This window comes from Pseudophryne corroboree, chromosome 1 (assembly GCF_028390025.1).
Source record: "Pseudophryne corroboree isolate aPseCor3 chromosome 1, aPseCor3.hap2, whole genome shotgun sequence".
Taxonomy (NCBI): domain Eukaryota; kingdom Metazoa; phylum Chordata; class Amphibia; order Anura; family Myobatrachidae; genus Pseudophryne; species Pseudophryne corroboree.
Genome location: NC_086444.1, coordinates 408,998,554 through 409,018,076, shown reverse-complemented (window position 1 = coordinate 409,018,076; position 19,523 = coordinate 408,998,554). Strand labels below are relative to the sequence as shown.

The 19,523-nt window shown below is 45.4% G+C and overlaps 1 protein-coding gene and 1 long non-coding RNA gene across 3 annotated transcripts in view; both read right to left on the bottom strand.

The window, feature by feature from the left end:
- The window catches only part of SART3 (spliceosome associated factor 3, U4/U6 recycling protein), a 329,224-nt gene that overhangs the window by 261,640 nt on the left and 48,061 nt on the right, over positions 1–19,523 (bottom strand). The window contains exon 2 of the mRNA XM_063913277.1: positions 9,677–9,803. Coding sequence (XP_063769347.1) covers positions 9,677–9,803 — 127 coding nt within the window. The remainder of the gene's footprint in view (positions 1–9,676; positions 9,804–19,523) is intronic.
- Positions 17,427–19,040, bottom strand: LOC134891676 (uncharacterized). 2 transcript variants are annotated; one of them, XR_010171493.1, is made up of 5 exons: positions 18,981–19,040; positions 18,567–18,640; positions 18,058–18,153; positions 17,861–17,973; positions 17,427–17,622 (listed from the first exon to the last, which is right to left on the bottom strand). It is a non-coding gene; the product is annotated as an uncharacterized LOC134891676 (long non-coding RNA). The 2 variants fall into 2 exon arrangements; XR_010171499.1 differs by lacking the exon at positions 17,861–17,973.

Below are 19,523 nucleotides of genomic sequence, written 5' to 3'. Positions count from 1 at the left end.
GCTACTAGCATACTGAGCCGCAGCGTTATTTGTCTGATGCCTTAAACACATTCCCCAAATTACTAATAGCATTAGTAACTAGTGACACCCAGGAATAATAAAGGGAAGGCAACACCCCGCCCTGTATGTAGTGTACCGCTAATTAAGGTGCACCTGATGTTTCTCGGAGGTTCCGCTGGCTTTTCAAAATGGTGGCCAGCCTGTGAGAAAAGATGGGTGAAAATGTTATGTGGCAAGGTGGGGTATTCTGTTTCTAGAAAACATTGCGGAAGTGTTTGTTTTATCCCCTATATATGGTATTGTATGGATATATCTATATATATACCCACACACACTTAAATATATATATATACAAACATATCTATATACACACACCACAGTGAACCCATGCACCTAATAGGGCAGATAAATACTGTGCACCTAATAGGGTAGATAAATACTGTTTATTTGTAGGGTAAAGAAATACTGCACAGTAGATTTTTAATCATTAATGAGCTGAGTCCCAGCTCCTGTAATAGAGCAGATTCCCTGATCTAAATGTCTGAAATGGGGCAGAGGACTCCCCTGCAGGAGGAATGTAGCCAAAGCAAGATGTAACAATATTTCTGCAGCACACTGCACAGAAAAGCTACAAACTCCAGAGACAGGTGTGTTGCCTAGAGACAATGAGAGCTTGGAGCCTCCACCGGGGGGAATAAGCTTCACCCCCCTCATACCTTATACATGTAAAGAATCCTCCCTGCACAGCCAGGAGAGGAAAGGAGCTTTCAGTGGCCCGGGGAGCGGGGGACTGTGGAGCGGCGTCTCGTCATGCTGCAGCGGCTGGGAAGCGGAGAAAGCCCGCCGTACAGAGCGGGAGTTAGCTCCGCCCCCTCCGCTTCGGCGCCAAATTCAAATCCGCTGTATAGTAAGCGGAAAGCGCCCATGCATCCCCCGGCCGCCTGTATGCTGCGGCCGGGGAGCGATGTGCGGCCGGGGAGCGGAAAGCCTGAGCCCGCCGAACGGAGCGGGAGTTAGCTCCGCCCCCCTGCTCCGGTCACTTTCAAATTAAAACCGCACTATCATCCGGCTGCCTGTAAGTGTGTATGCTGCGGCCGGGGAGAGTGTGTCCTTTGCTGGAATCGAACCCTAGCTCGTGGGCATCGTAACCATAGGTGTTACCACTCTGCCATGAGAGCTATGCCAATTATTACACAGATATAGGATATATGTAAATGTATCACCCGGCTGCCTGTATGCTGCAGCCGGGGAGTGAAGAGCGCTGAGCACGCTTACAGAGCGGGCTGAAGCTCCGCCCCCCACATAATGGCGCCAATTTCAAATTAGTAAGCCTTATATGCACTCCAGCCTGTCTGACTGGAGAGTATAGGGGAGCCTGTCCATCCATGTATTAAAACACTGAAACTGAAAAATGTAAAAAATAAGAATTTACTTACCGATAATTCTATTTCTCGTAGTCCGTAGTGGATGCTGGGGACTCCGTCAGGACCATGGGGAATAGCGGGCTCCGCAGGAGACAGGGCACATCTAAAAAGCTTTTTAGGTCACATGGTGTGTACTGGCTCCTCCCCCCATGACCCTCCTCCAAGCCTCAGTTAGGTACTGTGCCCGGACGAGCGTACACAATAAGGAAGGATCTTGAATCCCGGGTAAGACTCATACCAGCCACACCAATCACACCGTACAACTTGTGATCTGAACCCAGTTAACAGTATGATAACAAAACGAAGTAGCCTCCGAAAAGATGGCTCACAACAATAGTAATAACCCGATTATTGTAACAATAACTATGTACAAGCATTGCAGACAATCCGCACTTGGGATGGGCGCCCAGCATCCACTACGGACTACGAGAAATAGAATTATCGGTAAGTAAATTCTTATTTTCTCTAACGTCCTAGTGGATGCTGGGGACTCCGTCAGGACCATGGGGATTATACCAAAGCTCCCAAACGGGCGGGAGAGTGCGGATGACTCTGCAGCACCGAATGAGAGAACTCCAGGTCCTCCTTAGCCAGAGTATCAAAATTTGTAAAATTTTACAAACGTGTTCTCCCCTGACCACGTAGCTGCTCGGCAAAGTTGTAATGCCGAGACTCCTCGGGCAGCCGCCCAGGATGAGCCCACCTTCCTTGTGGAATGGGCATCTACATATTTCGTCTGTGGCAGGCCTGCCACAGAATGTGCAAGCTGAATTGTACTACAAATCCAGCGTGCAATAGACTGCTTAGAAGCATGAGCACCCAGCTTGTTGGGTGTATACAGTATAAACAGCAAGTCAGACTTTCTGACTCCAGCCGTCCTAACTATATATATATATATATATATATATATATATATATATATATATATATATATATATATATATATTTTTAGGGCCCTGACCACGTCTAGTAACTTGGAGTCCTCCAAGTCCCTAGTAGCCGCAGGCACCACAAGAGGTTGTTTCAGGTGAAAACGCTGACACCCCTTTATGAAGAAACTGGAGACGAGTCCCAGTTCTGTCCTGTTCAAATGGAAAATTTTAATATGGGCTTTTGTAAGACAAAGCCGCCCATTCTGACAATCGCCTGGCCGAGGCCAGGGCTAACAACATGGTCACTTCCCATGTGAGATATTTGTCAACAGCATGGTCACTTTCCATGTGAGATATTTCAAATCCACAGATTTGAGTGGTTCAAACCAATATGATTTTAAGAAATCCCAACACTATGTTGAGATCTCACGGTGCCCCTAGGGGCACAAAAAAGCTGTATATGCAATACATCCTTTACAATCTGGACTTCAGGAACTGAAGTCAATTCTTTCTGGAAGAAAATCTACAGGGCCGAAATTTAAATGTTAATGAACCCCAATTTGAGGTCCAAAACACTCCTGTTTTCAGGAAGTGTAGAAATCGACCTAGTTGAATTTCCGTCGTGGAGCCTTCCTGGCCTCACCCACGCAACATATTTTCACCACATGTGGTGATGACGTTGTGCGGTCACCTCCTTCCTGGCTTTGACCAAGGTAGGTATGACCTCTTATGGAATGCCTTTTCCCCTCAGGATCCGGCATTCAACCGCCATGCCGTCAAACGCAGCCGCGGTAAGTCTTGGAATAGACATGGTACTTGCTGAATCAAGTCCCTTCTTAGCTCCCCAGGCCCTTAGTCCTCTGTGAGCATTTCTTGAAGTTCCGGGTACCAAGTCCCTCTTGGCCAATCCGGAGCCACTAGTATAGTTCATACTCCTCTATGTCTTATAATTCTCAATACCCTGGTTATGAGAAACAGAGGAGGGAACACATACACAGACTGGTACACCCACGGTGTTACCAGAACATCCACAGCTATCGCCTGAAGGTCTCATGACCTGGCGGAATACCTGTCCCGTTTTTTGTTCGGGCGGGACGCCATCATGTCCACCTTTGGTCTTTGCCAACGGTCCACAATCATGTTGAAAAACTTCCCTATGAAGTTTCCACTCTCCCGGGTGGAGGTCATGCCTGCTGAGGAAGTCTGCTTCCCAGTCGTCCACTCCCGGAAAGAACACTGCTGACAGTGCTATCACATGATTTTCCGCCTAGCGAAAAATCCTTGCAGTTTTCACTGCCCTCCTGCTTCTTGTGCCGCCCTTCTGTTTACGTGGGCGACTGCCGTGATGTTATCCCACTGGATCAATACCGGCTGACCTTGAAGCAGAGGTCTAGCTAAGTTTAGAGCATTATAAATTTGCTCTAAGCTTATTTATGCGGAGAGAATTCTCCAGACTTAATCACACTTCCCTGGAAATTTTTTCCCTGTGTGACTGTTCCCCAGCCTCTCAGGCTGGCCTCCGTGGTCACCGGCATCCAATCCTGAATGCCGAATCTGCGGCCCTCTAGAAGATGAGCACTCTGTAATCACCACAGGAGAGACACCCTTTTCCTTGGATATAGGGTTATCCGCTGATGCATCTGAGGATGCGATCCGGACCATTTGTCCAGCAGATCCCACTGAAGAGTTCTTGCGGGAAATCTGCCGAATGGAATTGCTTCGTAATAAGCCACCATTTTTACCAGGACTCTTGTGCAATGATGCACTGACACTTTTCCTGGTTTTAGGAGGATCCCGATTAGCTCGGATAACTCCCTGGTTTTCTCCACTGGGAGAAACACGTTTTTCTGGACTGTGTCCAGAATCTTCCCTAGGAACAGTAGACGTGTCGTCGGAAAAAGCTGCGATTTTGGAATATTTAGAATCCACTCGTGCTGTCGTAGAACTACTTAAGATAGTGCTACTCCGACATCCAACTGTTCTCTGGACCTTGCCCTTATCAGGAAAGCGTCCATGTTTCTTTTAAGAAAAATCCTCATTCCGGCCATTACCTTGGTAAAGACCCGGGGCGCCGTGGACAATCCAAACGGCAGCGTCTGAACTGATAGTGACAGTTCTGTACCAGGAACCTGAAGTACCCTTGGTGAGAAGGGCAAATTTGGACCTGTAGGTAAACGTCCCTGATATCCAGTGACATCATATCGTCCCCTTCTTCCTGGTTCGCTTATCACTGCTCCGAGTGACTCCATCTTGATTTGAACGCTTGTATGTAAGTGTTCAAATATTTCAGATCTCACCGAGCCGGTTGGCTTCAGTACCACAATATAGTGTGGAATACTACCCCCTTCCTTGTTGTAAGAAGGGTACTTTGATTATCACCTGCTGGGAATACAGCCTGTGAATTGTGTGAGGGGGAGACGTCTCGAATTTCCAATGTACACCTGGGATATTACATGTAGGATCCCGGAGTTCCCTTGCGAGTGTTGCTGAAACTCTTGAGATGACCCCCTACCGCACCTGAGTCCGCTTGTACGGCCCCAGCGTTATGCTGCGGACTTGGCAGAAGCCGTGAGGAGCTTCTGTTCCTGGGAATGAGCTGCTTGCTGCAGTCTTCTTCCCTTTCCTCTCCCCCTGGGCAGATATGACTGGCCTTCGCCCGCCTGCCCGTATGGGGACGAAAGGACTGAGACTGAAAAGACTGTGCCCTTTTCTGCCAATATGTGACTCGGGGTAACAAAAGGTGGATTTTTCAGCTGTTGCCATGGCCACCAGGTCCAATGGACCGCCCCTTTATACGGCAATACTTCCATATGCCGTCTGGAATCTGCCTCACCTGACCACTGTCGTGTCTTCGTCTGGCAGATATGTACATCACATTTACTCTTGATGCCAGAATGCAAATATGCCTCTGCGCATCACACATATATAGAAATGCATCCTTAAAATGCTCTATAGACAATAAAATCCTGTCCCTGTCAAGGGTATCAAAATTTTCAGTCAGGAAATCCGACCAAGCCCCCTCAGCGCTGCACATCCAGGCTGAGGCGATTGCTGGTCGTAGTATAACACCAGTATGTGTGTATATACTGTTATGATATTTTCCAGCTTCCCATCAGCTGGCTCCTTGAGGGCGGCCGTATCTGGAAACGGTAACGCCATGTTTTTTATAAGCGTGTGAGCGCCTTGTCCACCCTAAGGTGTGTTTTCCAACTCGCCCTTACTACTGGCGGGAAAAAGGGTATACCGCCCATAACTTTCTGTCGGAGGAACCCCACGTATCATCACACACTTCATTTAATTTATCTGATTCAGGCAAAACTACAAGTAGTTTATTCCCACCCTACAAAATACCCTTATTTGTGGTACTTATGGTATCAGAAATACGTAACACCTCCTTCATTGCCCTTAACATGTAACTTGTGGCCCTAAAGGAAAAATACGTTTGTTTCTTCACCGTCGACACTGGGGTCAGTGTCCGTGTCAGTGTCTGTCGACCGACTGAGGTAAATGGGCGTTTTTACAAGCCCCTGACGGTGTCTGAGACGCCTGGACCGATACTAATTTGTCCGCCGGCTGTCTCATGTCGTCAACCGGCTTGCAGCGTGTTGACATTATCACGTAATTCCATAAGTAAGCCATCCATTCTGGTGTCGACTCCCTAGAGAGTGACATCACCATTACAGGCAATTTTCTCCGTCTCCTCACCAACATTTTCCTCATACATGTCGACACACACGTACCGACCTACAGCACACACATACAGGGAATGCTCTGATAGAGGACAGGACCCACTAGCCCTTTGGGGAGACAGAGGGAGAGTTTGCCAGCACACACCAAAAGCGCCATAATGTATATAACAACCCTAGAAGGTGTTGTTTCTATATATGGGCTCTTAATATATAATTATATCGCCAATTTATGCCCCCCTTCTCTTTAACCCTGTTTCTGTAGTGCAGGGGAGAGTGGGAGCCTTCCTCACCAGCGGAGCTGGTCAGGAAAATGGCGCTGAGTGCTGAGGAGAATAAGCTCCGCCCCTTTCACGGCGGGCTTTTCTCCCGGTTATTAGGAAAACTGGCCTGGGTTAAATACATACATATAGCCTTAATGGCTATATGTGATGTATTTATTTGCCAAATAGGTATTTATATTGCTGCCCAGGGCGCCCCCAGCAGCGCCCTGCACCCTCCGTGACCGTGTCAGTGAGCCGTGTAGCAACAATGGCGCACAGCTGCAGTGCTGTGCGCTACCTCTCTGAAGACTGTGAAGTCTTCTGCCGCCTGTTTCCGGACCTCCGTTCCGCCGTCTTTCTTCAGCGTCTGTAAGGGGGATCGGCGGCGCGGCTCCGGGACGAACCCCAGGCTGACCTGTGTTCCGACTCCCTCTGGAGCTCAGTGTCCAGTAGCCTAAAACTTCAATCCTCCTGCACGCAGGTGAGTTGCAAGTCTCTCCCCTAAGTCCCTCGTTGCAGTGATCCTGTCGCCAGCAGGAATCACTGATTAGAAACCTAAAAAAAAACTTTACTAAACAGCTCCTTAAGAGAGCCATCCAGTTTGCACCCTTCTCGGACGGGCACAAAAACCTAACTGAGGCTTGGAGGAGGGTCATGGGGGGAGGAGCCAGTACACACCATGTGACCTAAAAAGCTTTTTAGATGTGCCCTGTCTCCTGCGCAGCCCGCTATTCCCCATGGTCCTGACGGAGTCCCCAGCATCCACTAGGACGTTAGAGAAACATACATCAGTCTGGAGGGGGAGGGGGGGAGATTGTACTCACCGCTTCCTTCCGTCAGGCGTTTCGACCCAGCGGCCCCGACACGCGCCGCACGCAGCGGTGTCCGGCCATTTTTGATACTCACCGCTGCCATGCTGCCGGAATCTTCTGCTGGATGGAGTGGCCCCGACACGCGCCGCACGCAGCGGTGTCCGGCCAACTCAGGAGAGCTCAGTGTCTCCCTCAGCCGGGGCCCATCCCGAGCCGCACGCAGCTGCGATGGGACCCCGCCGGCAGCTCCCGCGGTGCAGACTGGCAGTGGCAGAGCTGCCAGTCTCTGAGTGTGTGAAAAATAATAAAGAAAAAAGAAAAAATTCTTCAGCTAAACCCAAGTGAACAAGCTACCTCGGGCACTAAACTAAGACTGGCTTGGAGGGGAGATAGTAGGGGAGGAGCTAGCCACAGTGTGAGAATTTTAAAGTGCCAGCTCCCAACTACTGCCTACTATTTCCCCATTGTAACTACGCTCCAGTGGCCCCTAGTGGATGAAGGAGAAATAATAGGCAAGTGTTGGAACAGTAAAGGTAGCCTTCTATGCACATTCATTCTCCTGCTTATAGTACATTTTCATTGTGCTTGACTTTATCTAATAGTTATGCTGCTGTAGCTTGTGTTTATTCCTTGGCTTGCCGCCTCCTCAGAGCAGATCATAGAGTAGACAGCAGCTTGCTATACAAGCCACTGCTATATGTCTGCACTGCACAGGCCTTTCCTCATGTTCAGCAGCCTGTACACTGCACCTGAGTAGAAAATATGAGGGTGATTCAGACCTGATTACTGTGTTGCAAACTTTGCCGTCCTGTGTTCAGATAGTCGCCGCCTCCAGGGGGAGTGTAAATTCGCCGTGCAAGTGTGCGATTGCATGTGCACGCCAAATTGCAAAAATCCACTGTGTGCAGTCTCTGCGCAGCCCAGGACTCACTCCTACAGTGCGATGAAAACAGGCTGATCGGGGCCGGAGCTGACGTTACACACCCTCCCTGAAAACTCTTGGGCACGCCTGCGTTTTTCTGGACGCAAACTGCCTCCTCCTGTCAATCACCTTGCGAACACCCCGTGCGATTGGATTTTTTGCATCATCCCATTGCTGACCGGCGATGCCCTTTTTTGTTGTTCGACGTGCGTGCGCATTGCGGTGCATATGCATGCGTTGTAAGAACCTGATTGCCCGCTGTGTGAAAACGCACAGCAGCGATCAGGAATGAACCACCCCCAATGAGTAGTGTGTGCATGCGCCACCTAATAACAGGAAGCAGCTAAGTCTTATGTATATGTGTACTGCAGCTGTGAACTTTCAGATAAAAAACACAAACCACAAGATGAAAGACACTTTAGACTGGCTATACACAAAGATTTATTGTCCAATCTGGTAATGGATGGGAGCAAATGACAACTGACCATTTGCTGAAAAACAGGCAAAAATGGGCAGACAAATTGATTGAATCCATTTGATTAACCAATTTGCCTTACCAACGATTTTTGTCTGTTTTACGGCATTTTGGAGCAAATGGTCAATTTTCACCATACATTACCAGATTTTCACTCCAACCAGCCAGATTGGACAATAAATCTTTAGGTATATGGCCAGTCTTAGACTAGGTATTCTCAACTCGAGCCCTCAGGTACCACAAACAGGTCATTTTTTTGTGATTTTTTTTAATCATGCACAGAAGAGTAAATCTATTCTGCTGGGTCAGTAATTATCCCACCTGCTTCCACAGACAGAAATCCTCCAAGAATGACCTGTTAGGAAAGCATTAGGGTAGACTGCTTTTAACAAATGCATGCAAAAACGTTTTAAACACATCACAAGCTCAACACTGGATTCCCCTAAGTAATGGGGCCCATACATACATGAACAATAAATTGGGGAAATACTTGTGTAAAAAAAATGGGTTCACCGATCACAGATTCCTTCCCAAAAAGTGATCGGAAGCAGAAAGTCAGGTTGTCCAAAATACTGGATTTCACCAATCAATATGGGCTGAAGATTGCTAGTGAAAGGTTACAATCAGACGATTTGCAAATAGTAACTAGTCAATCACTATTAAAATTGGCACTTTCATGTACTGGAGATCTGATTTTTGGGGGAGGAATTCAATGGCTTTTACAGGCCACAGCAATATTGCATGTTTTACGGTAGCTATTAAATTGTTTCTGTATTGAGCTAAAAACCCAACAATTGAATAATCACCCCATCAGTTTACAGAGGGGATAGGGAACGATTGAGCGGTGCAAAGCAATTGAATTGCCCCTTTGGATAAAAAAAAATACCTGCAATGTATGGGTGTATATTGGTGAATTGATAAATCATGAAAAAAAAACAACACAGAACTGGTTACTCTTTTTGTGATTGCTGATGTATGGGCCCCATAAGACTGAATTATTAACAACAATTTAATCAGTTTATGAGGCTGTCCACAAAAGACAGTAATGTATCCACTACACTCCTACAGGATGCATCTCATATCCCTATTTATTTAATAAAATTTATGGAACTCATGTTTTACACCGTTAAATGAATGACACCGTCTACATGTTTTAGGGGTGATGTAAGTGCATAATCGTACAACAGTGTAAGGTTAAGTAATTAACATTGCATGGACATACCTTCAGTTAGTGGAAAAAGTTCACTCATCTTCTGACGGGCACGTCTTAGCCTCTCTAACTCCCCCTCCTGCCTTAACAGTTTGATAAGGTCTAAGTGGCAATTGTAGTCAAATGCATTTATAGACAGCTGGTAAATAAGAAACAGCGCAATTAAAATATAATAATAATAATGCAGGTCGAAAAGTGACTAGTAAAGTAAATAATACACAATTTCATTGTAACCCAATCAGTTCATATTTTCATGTGAATATAGGCCTACATGTTATATGAAGCAAATATGTACTACAAATATTTTCTTAATAATGGAATATCGTAAACTGCACAAATGGGAAAAGCAGTCTGAGGTGAGGGTGGGGGCACGTGTTTCATGTTTTCTGGTCTTGCCAATTTCTGGATAAAGGTGTTCTCTCGGATTGATAAGGTATTAGGTGTATCCTTGCCCCGATCAGAGGCATTGTTGCATATCTGTCCTGTATCAGTACAACTTCATCAGTTATGTGTTTGGTCATATATGTATTGCTGCGTGAGCTGCTTTGACCCAATGGTGGAAACAACCCCTCCATCCTCCTTTTCTGAAGGTGTTCCAAAAAGTTCAATTTAATTTTTTAATGGAAACACATTCAATGCCATATTCCACCTCTGTGTCCTCTACAATAAAGAAATGGATGGCTTGGCATGAATATGTGAATGATGGGGACAGTGTTCACTTGGTTTACAATCCAAGACCCCTTACAAGTTACTTTTAATGAACCTAGTACCTACATTTCAAATTTTTGTTCTATGACTGCTTTATCATCTTGTATTGCATTTCCACTTCTGTTGTTTTGTTGTAATGTGTATTGCATTGTGTGCATTCTGGAATTTGTTGTTATCTGTATACCCTTATTGTGTTCCATTCACTTGTTTTTTTTCTGTACCCATTCCCTGTAATATTTAAAAGCAGAGTTCCATACATTTAAATGCAACTTCTAGTACATATTGCTGGGGGGACATTAGAGCCATAAGGGGTTCAAGTTCAGAATATGAGACTCCGTGGGTTAGCATGACTAAACTGCTTCAGTACATCATTAAACTTGTTCAGAACATTAAAACGTGTTCACTCGCCACATTTAAGGAAAGATGGATCCGTCCGTTTGCCACAGGTTACTATTTCCAATAGATATCCATATGGATAATAAGATTTTACTTACCGATAAATCTATTTCTCGTAGTCCGTAGTGGATGCTGGGACTCCGTAAGGACCATGGGGAATAGCGGCTCCGCAGGAGACAGGGCACAAAATAAAAGCTTAAGGATCAGGTGGTGTGCACTGGCTCCTCCCCCTATGACCCTCCTCCAAGCCTCAGTTAGGATACTGTGCCCGGACGAGCGTACATAATAAGGAAGGATATTGAATCCCGGGTAAGACTCATACCAGCCACACCAATCACACCGTACAACTTGTGATCTGAACCCAGTTAACAGTATGATAAACGCAAAGGAGCCTCTGAAAAGATGGCTCACAACAATAATAACCCGAATCTTTGTAACAATAACTATATACAAGTATTGCAGACAATCCGCACTAGGGATGGGCGCCCAGCATCCACTACGGACTACGAGAAATAGATTTATCGGTAAGTAAAATCTTATTTTCTCTGACGTCCTAGTGGATGCTGGGACTCCGTAAGGACCATGGGGATTATACCAAAGCTCCCAAACGGGCGGGAGAGTGCGGATGACTCTGCAGCACCGAATGAGAGAACTCCAGGTCCTCCTCAGCCAGGGTATCAAATTTGTAGAATTTAGCAAACGTGTTTGCCCCTGACCAAGTAGCTGCTCGGCAAAGTTGAAAAGCCGAGACCCCTCGGGCAGCCGCCCAAGATGAGCCCACTTTCCTTGTGGAATGGGCTTTTACTGATTTTGGCTGTGGCAATCCTGCCACAGAATGTGCAAGCTGAATTGTACTACAAATCCAACGAGCAATCGTCTGCTTAGAAGCAGGAGCACCCAGCTTGTTGGGTGCATACAGGATAAACAGCGAGTCAGATTTTCTGACTCCAGCCGTCCTGGAAACATATATTTTCAAGGCCCTGACAACGTCAAGCAACTTAGAGTCCTCTAAGTCCCTGGTAGCCGCAGGTACCACAATAGGTTGGTTCATGTGAAATGCAGAAACCACCTTAGGTAGAAATTGAGGACGAGTCCTCAATTCCGCCCTGTCAGAATGAAAAATTAAGTAAGGGCTTTTATATGATAAAGCCGCCAATTCTGACACACGCCTGGCTGAAGCCAAGGCTAACAGCATCGACACCTTCCATGTGAGATATTTTAAGTCCACAGTGGAAAGTGGTTCAAACCAATGTGACTTTAGAAAACTCAACACCACATTGAGATCCCAAGGTGCCACTGGAGGCACAAAAGGAGGCTGTATGTGCAGCACCCCTTTTACAAATGTCTGAACTTCAGGTACTGAAGCCAGTTCTTTCTGGAAGAAAATCGACAGGGCCGAAATTTGAACCTTAATGGACCCTAATTTTAGGCCCATAGACAGTCCTGTTTGCAGGAAATGAAGGAAACGACCCAGTTGAAATTCCTCTGTAGGGGCCTTCTTGGCCTCACACCACGCAACATATTTACGCCAAATGCGGTGATAATGTTTTGCGGTTACGTCCTTCCTGGCTTTGACCAGAGTAGGGATGACTTCTTCTGGAATGCCTTTTTCCCTCAGGATCCGGCGTTCAACCGCCATGCCGTCAAACGCAGCCGCGGTAAGTCCTGGAACAGACAAGGCCCCTGCAGTAGCAGGTCCTTTCTTAGAGGTAGAGGCCACGGTTCATCCGTGAGCATCTCTTGAAGTTCCGGGTACCAAGTCCGTCTTGGCCAATCCGGAACCACGAGTATAGTTCTTACTCCTCTCCTTCTTATGATTCTCAGTACTTTTGGTATGAGAGGCAGAGGAGGGAACACATACACTGACTGGTACACCCACGGCGTTACCAGAGCGTCCACTGCTATTGCCTGAGGGTCCCTTGACCTGGCGCAATATCTGTCCAGTTTTTTGTTTAGACGTGACGCCATCATGTCCACCTTTGGTTTTTCCCAACGGTTTACAATCAGGTGGAAGACTTCTGGGTGAAGTCCCCACTCTCCCGGGTGAAGGTCGTGTCTGCTGAGGAAGTCTGCTTCCCAGTTGTCCACTCCCGGAATGAATACTGCTGACAGTGCTATCACATGATTTTCCGCCCAGCGAAGAATCCTTGCAGCTTCTGCCATTGCCCTCCTGCTTCTCGTGCCGCCCTGTCTGTTTACGTGGGCGACTGACGTGATGTTGTCCGATTGGATCAACACCGCCTGACCCTGAAGCAGAGGTTTTGCTTGACTTAGGGCATTGTAAATGGCCCTTAGTTCCAGAATGTTTATATGAAGAGACGTTTCCAAGCTTGACCACAGGCCCTGGAAATTCCTTTCCTGTGTGACTGCTCCCCAGCCTCACAGGCTGGCATCCGTGGTTACCAGGATCCAATCCTGAATGCCAAATCTGCGGCCCTCTAGTAGATGAGCACTCTGCAGCCACCACAGGAGAGACACCCTTGTCCTTGGCGACAGGGTTATCCGCTGATGCATCTGCAGATGCGATCCGGACCATTTGTCCAGTAGATCCCACTGAAATGTTCTTGCATGGAATCTTCCGAATGGAATCGCTTCGTAAGAAGCCACCATTTTCCCCAGGACCCTCGTGCACTGATGCACTGAGACCTGTCCTGGTTTTAGGAGGTTCCTGACTAGCTCGGATAACTCCCTGGCCTTCTCCTCCGGGAGAAACACCTTCTTCTGGACTGTGTCCAGAATCATTCCTAGGAACAGTAGACGTGTCGTTGGAATCAGCTGCGATTTTGGAATATTTAGAATCCACCCGTGCTGACGTAACACTACCTGAGATAGTGCTACTCCGACTTCTAACTGTTCCCTGGATCTTGCCCTTATCAGGAGATCGTCCAAGTAAGGGATAATTAAAATGCCTTTTCTTCGTAGAAGAATCATCATTTCGGCCATTACCTTGGTAAAGACCCGAGGTGCCGTGGACAATCCAAACGGCAGCGTCTGAAACTGATAATGACAGTTTTGTACTACAAACCTGAGGTACCCTTGGTGAGAAGGGTATATCGGGACGTGGAGATAAGCATCTTTGATGTCCAGAGACACCATATAGTCCCCTTCTTCCAGGTTTGCTATCACTGCTCTGAGTGACTCCATCTTGAATTTGAACCTTTTTATGTAAGTGTTCAAGGATTTCAGATTTAAAATTGGTCTCACCGAGCCGTCCGGCTTCGGTACCACAAACAGCGTGGAATAATACCCATTTCCTTGTTGCAGGAGGGGTACCTTGATTATCACCTGCTGGGAATACAGCTTGTGAATGGCTTCCAAAACTGCCTCCCTGTCGGAGGGAGACTTTGGTAAAGCAGACTTCAGGAAACGACGAGGGGGAAACGCCTCGAATTCCAGTTTGTACCCCTGCGATACTACCTGTAGAATCCAGGGATCCACTTGCGAGTGAGCCCACTGCGCGTTGAAATTCTTGAGACGGGCCCCCACCATATCTGAGTCTGCTTGTAAAGCCCCAGCGTCATGCTGAAGACTTGGCAGAAGCAGGGGAGGGCTTCTGCTCCTGTGAAGCGGCTGCATGGTGCAGTCTTTTTCCTCTTCCTCTGCCCCGGGGCAGAAAAGAGTGGCCTTTTGCTCGCTTGTACTTATGGGAACGAAAGGACTGAGTTTGAAAAGACAGTGTCTTTTTCTGCTGATGTGGAGTGACCTGGGGTAAAAAGGTGGATTTTCCAGCCGTTGCCGTGGCCACCAGGTCCGATAGACCAGCCCCAAATAACTCCTCCCCTTTATACGGCAATACTTCCATGTGCCGTTTGGAATCCGCATCCCCTGACCACTGTCGCGTCCATAACGCTCTTCTGGCAGAGATGGACATAGCACTTACTCTTGATGCCAGGGTGCAAATATCCCTCTGTGCATCACGCATATATAGTAATGCATCCTTTAAATGTTCTATAGTTAACAAAATATTGTCCCTATCCAGGGTATCAATATTCTCGGTCAGGGACTCCGACCATGCGACTCCAGCACTGCACATCCAGGCTGAGGCGATTGCTGGTCGCAGTATAACACCAGTATGTGTGTATATACTTTTTAGGATATTTTCCAGCCTTCTATCAGCTGGTTCTTTTAGGGTAGCCGTATCAGGAGACGGTAACGCTACTTGTTTTGATAAACGTGTGAGCGCCTTATCTACCCTAGGGGGTGTTTCCCAACGCGCCCTAACCTCTGGCGGGAAAGGATATAATGCTAATAATTTTTTAGAAATTAGCAGTTTTTTATCGGGGGAAACCCACGCTTTTTCACACACCTCATTTATTTCCTCTGACTCAGGAAAAAATATTGGTAGTTTTTTCTCACCCCAAATAATACCCTTCTTTGTGGTACTTGTAGTGTCAGAAAGGTTCAATGCCTCTTTCATTGCCGTGATCATGTAACGTGTGGCCCTACTGGACATTACGTTTGTCTCGTCACCGTCGACACTAGACTCAGTATCTGTGTCAGGGTCTGTGTCGACCCACTGAGGTAACGGGCGTTTTAGCGCCCCTGACGGTGTCTGAGACGCCTGGACAGGCACTAATTGATTTGCCGGCTGTCTCATGTCGTCAACAGTTTTTTGCAAATTGCTGACATTATCACTTAATTGTTTAAATACAATCATCCAGTCAGGTGTCGACTCCCTAGGGGGTGACATCACCAACAAAGGCAACTGCTCCGCCTCCACATAATTTTCCTCCTCATACATGTCGACACACGCGTACCGACACACAGCACACACACCGGGAATGCTCTGATAGAGGACAGGACCCCACTTAGCCCTTTGGAGAGACAGAGGGAGAGTCTGCCAGCACACACCCAGCGCTATATATATATATACAGGGATAACCTTATATAAGTGTTATTCCCTTATAGCTGCTGTTATTATCGTTATTTGCTGCCAAAAATGCCCCCCCTTCTCTTTTTTACCCTGATTCTGAAGCAGGACTGCAGGGGAGAGTCAGGGAGCCGTCCTTCCAGCGGAGCTGTGAGGGAAAATGGCGCTTGTGTGCTGAGGAGATAGGCTCCGCCCCTTCACGACGTCCTTATCTCCCGCTTTTTTGTGTAAAATGGCAGGGGATTAAAATACATCCATATAGCCCAGGAGCTATATGTGATGTATTCTGTTTTGCCACCTAAGGTATTCTGTTATATTGCGTCTCAGGGCGCTCCCCCCCCAGCGCCCTGCACCCTCAGTGACCGGAGTGTGAAGTGTGCTGAGAGCAATGGCGCACAGCTGCGGTGCTGTGCGCTACCTTAGTCTGAAGACAGGATGTCTTCTGCCGCCGATTTCACCGGACCTCTTCGTCTCTTCTGGCTCTGTAAGGGGGACGGCGGCGCGGCTCCGGTGACCCATCCAGGCTGAACCTGTGATCGTCCCTCTGGAGCTAGTGTCCAGTAGCCTAAGAAACCCGATCCACTCTGCACTCAGGTGAGTCCGTTTCTTCTCCCCTTAGTCCCACGATGCAGTGAGCCTGTTGCCAGCAGGACTCACTGAAAATAAAAAAACCTAACTAAACTTTTATTCTAAGCAGCTCAGGAGAGCCACCTAGATTGCACCCTTCTCGGCCGGGCACAAAAATCTAACTGAGGCTTGGAGGAGGGTCATAGGGGGAGGAGCCAGTGCACACCACCTGATCCTTAAGCTTTTATTTTGTGCCCTGTCTCCTGCGGAGCCGCTATTCCCCATGGTCCTTACGGAGTCCCAGCATCCACTAGGACGTCAGAGAAACTAATAGTAGTGGCCCAGGGGATCTCATGTTCTGAAATTGAGCTGCCATAAAAAAAAAGGTATAGGCATTGCCTCTAGAAGAATCAAAATGTTAAAAAAATGTATATTATATATATATATATATACATATACATATACACACACACACATACATACATACATACACACACATACATACATACATACACACACATACACACACATACAGGCATACAGGTTGAGTATCCCTTATCCAAAATGCTTGGGACCAGAGGTATTTTGGATAACGGATTTTTCCGTATTTTGGAATAATTGCATACCATAATGAGATATCATGGTGATGGGACCTAAATCTAAGCACAGAATGCATTTATGTTACATATACACCTTATACACACAGCCTGAAGGTAATTTTAGCCAATATTTTTTGTAACTTTGTACATTAAACAAAGTGTGTTTACATTCACATAATTCATTTATGTTTCATATACACACAGCCTGAAGGTCATTTAATACAATATTTTTAATAACTATGTGTATTAAACAAAGTTTGTGTACATTGAGCCATCAAAAAACAAAGGTTTCACTATCTCACTCTCACGCAAAAAAGTCCGTATTTCGGAATATTCCGTATTTCCGGATAATAAATAAATAAATTATATATATATATAGATAGATAGATAGATAGATAGATAGATAGATATATATATATATATATATATATAGATATATATATATAGATATATATATAGATAGAAAAAGAGGAAAAATGGCGCCCCAGGGGTTTACAAATACCCTTATACAAAGACTATTGCTTAATAGGATTTGCAATCAATATTTATACAGGTTTTTAAAACACATAACGGACTGTACTTTTCATAAAAATTTATTAAAAGAATTATACAGAAACATGAAGTATATCCATCATTATTACATGTACATTATGATGTAGTTTCTCCTACAGAAATCCATCAATGGGATATGGAGGAAAGAAGGCAACCTTTCTGTTGTATCCTTATTCTTCCTCATTAAATATTCGGAGATGACATCAACAAGAAATACAGTAATCCAACGCGTTTCGTCTAGGAACTAGACTTCATCAGGGGTGCGTCTAGAAATTATAGAACAACCATTCAATAAAATATATGAATACATGAAAATACATAAAAATACATAAGAAAATGTACAAACAATCCAAAAGAACAGTCCGAAAAAACAACAAAGATGGGCAAGACAAGGAAAAAATCGAAAACATGGAATGAGCAGTTGATAATCTCACATAATTAGAAGAGACTTTAGATGTTATTCATAAATATGGTCCACCGAAAAAGATTTTATGTTAGACATACCTTAGATAATAATGTCTATCCAAAAGAGTGATAGGCCTAGATCATTGGCCGAATAGGTTCATACGTGGGCTTCCAAACATCAATGAGGCGTGAAATAAGGGCATAAAGTCAGCCTAATTGGGAATATAACAAGTTCTTGAAGGGATCTATTATCTAAATTCAATTAAACCGTAGAGGTTGAATAATGTACAACATACCTCGTGAATCTGGTAACTCAGATTACGAAGAGCTCAAAAGGGAAGCATTCGTATGAAAAAAAGAGGAATCGGCAACTTCATGCACACATGGAGGACCTAATGAGTTAATTAGCATTTGTTAGTGTCTCACCTTATCATGGTGAAAGGTATACAAAAAGGGAGGGCCTATACTCAGATACCACTCCTTTCAAGAATCACTGGTATATAAACGCCTTCACATCTGAAATGTGAGGACTAGTCAGACCATAAAGATATGTTCTAGGAGATTACTATTAATCTTTCCATACATCATAGACCTTAACCTTCATTTAAAAAATAAAAATGGGCGTGTATTACCTCTAGTCTAATTTTTCTGTCTTTTTAGACTAGAAGTATAAAATTAATTACTTCTATATGAAGCACATGTGCTGATGAATCTGCATCTTATCAATGAAGACTCTATTCACTATTGTAATTAATCTATTAACATTAAGATTCCACAAGCACAAAATACATTAATCATAACATACCTCAGAAGTCACAATACAGGTGAAAAATGCAGAAATCTATACAGAGTCCTTATGGTATCCTATGGATATGATACCTAGAGGATTTAATTGTATAACAACAGTTAGGACCTATGTTAACTAAGTCCCAATCTGAGAACACGTGTATAATCACACTAACTAAAACCAATTGACCCAGGGATATATGGAAACAGACAGCAAATACTCTAAAGAAACCACCACTTAATTACCAACAGGTGGACAATGAAAGGAAGCTGTGCTAGGAGTATAAGATTGCACAGCCCAGCATGAAGGCTTAAAAATATATATCAGCAATTTAACAGAGTATGAATACATATTTGTGTAAAAAGAAATCCAGCATCAACTTAAGCTAAATAGAGCCTGGTGTAGAATGTCATAAAGACAAGTTTTCCTTACCTTCCAAATAGTGATCAGCAGTGAGCCAGTGATCATGCAATGAAGCATGGAGGCTAAGTGCATGTTTATATAGAAGGAACTTTGATGACCTCACTTCCTTCAGTGATACTAATTAGTGTTTAAATGACTGTGAATAACTAGTATTATGAAGTAAAAAAGGGGATCTTTATAAATCCCCTATAGCAATGTAAGTATATAATTATTTTACAACTAGTGAAAATTACCATAAACCTAAACTTAAGCCACATATAATTTAATTAATTGGCTTTCCCAAAATACCCTGTTGTGGCTAGTATCTATGTGAAATAAATGTGGTTCTGATTGACAGCTAACGGAGCCTATAGAGAAGTGAATGGGAGTGGAGGCGGGACATAAACTTTTCACACTTATTCTAATTGGTGTCCGCCCATAGCAACTCCAAACGCGCTGCACTCAGTTGCGCCGACGCTGGGGCTGAAAGCCCCGTCATTAGGCGCCACGGGTTGTTAGTCAGACCGGGAAGTCAGGGAGACTGACCGCGTCACGTGACCGGAAGACGTTGGG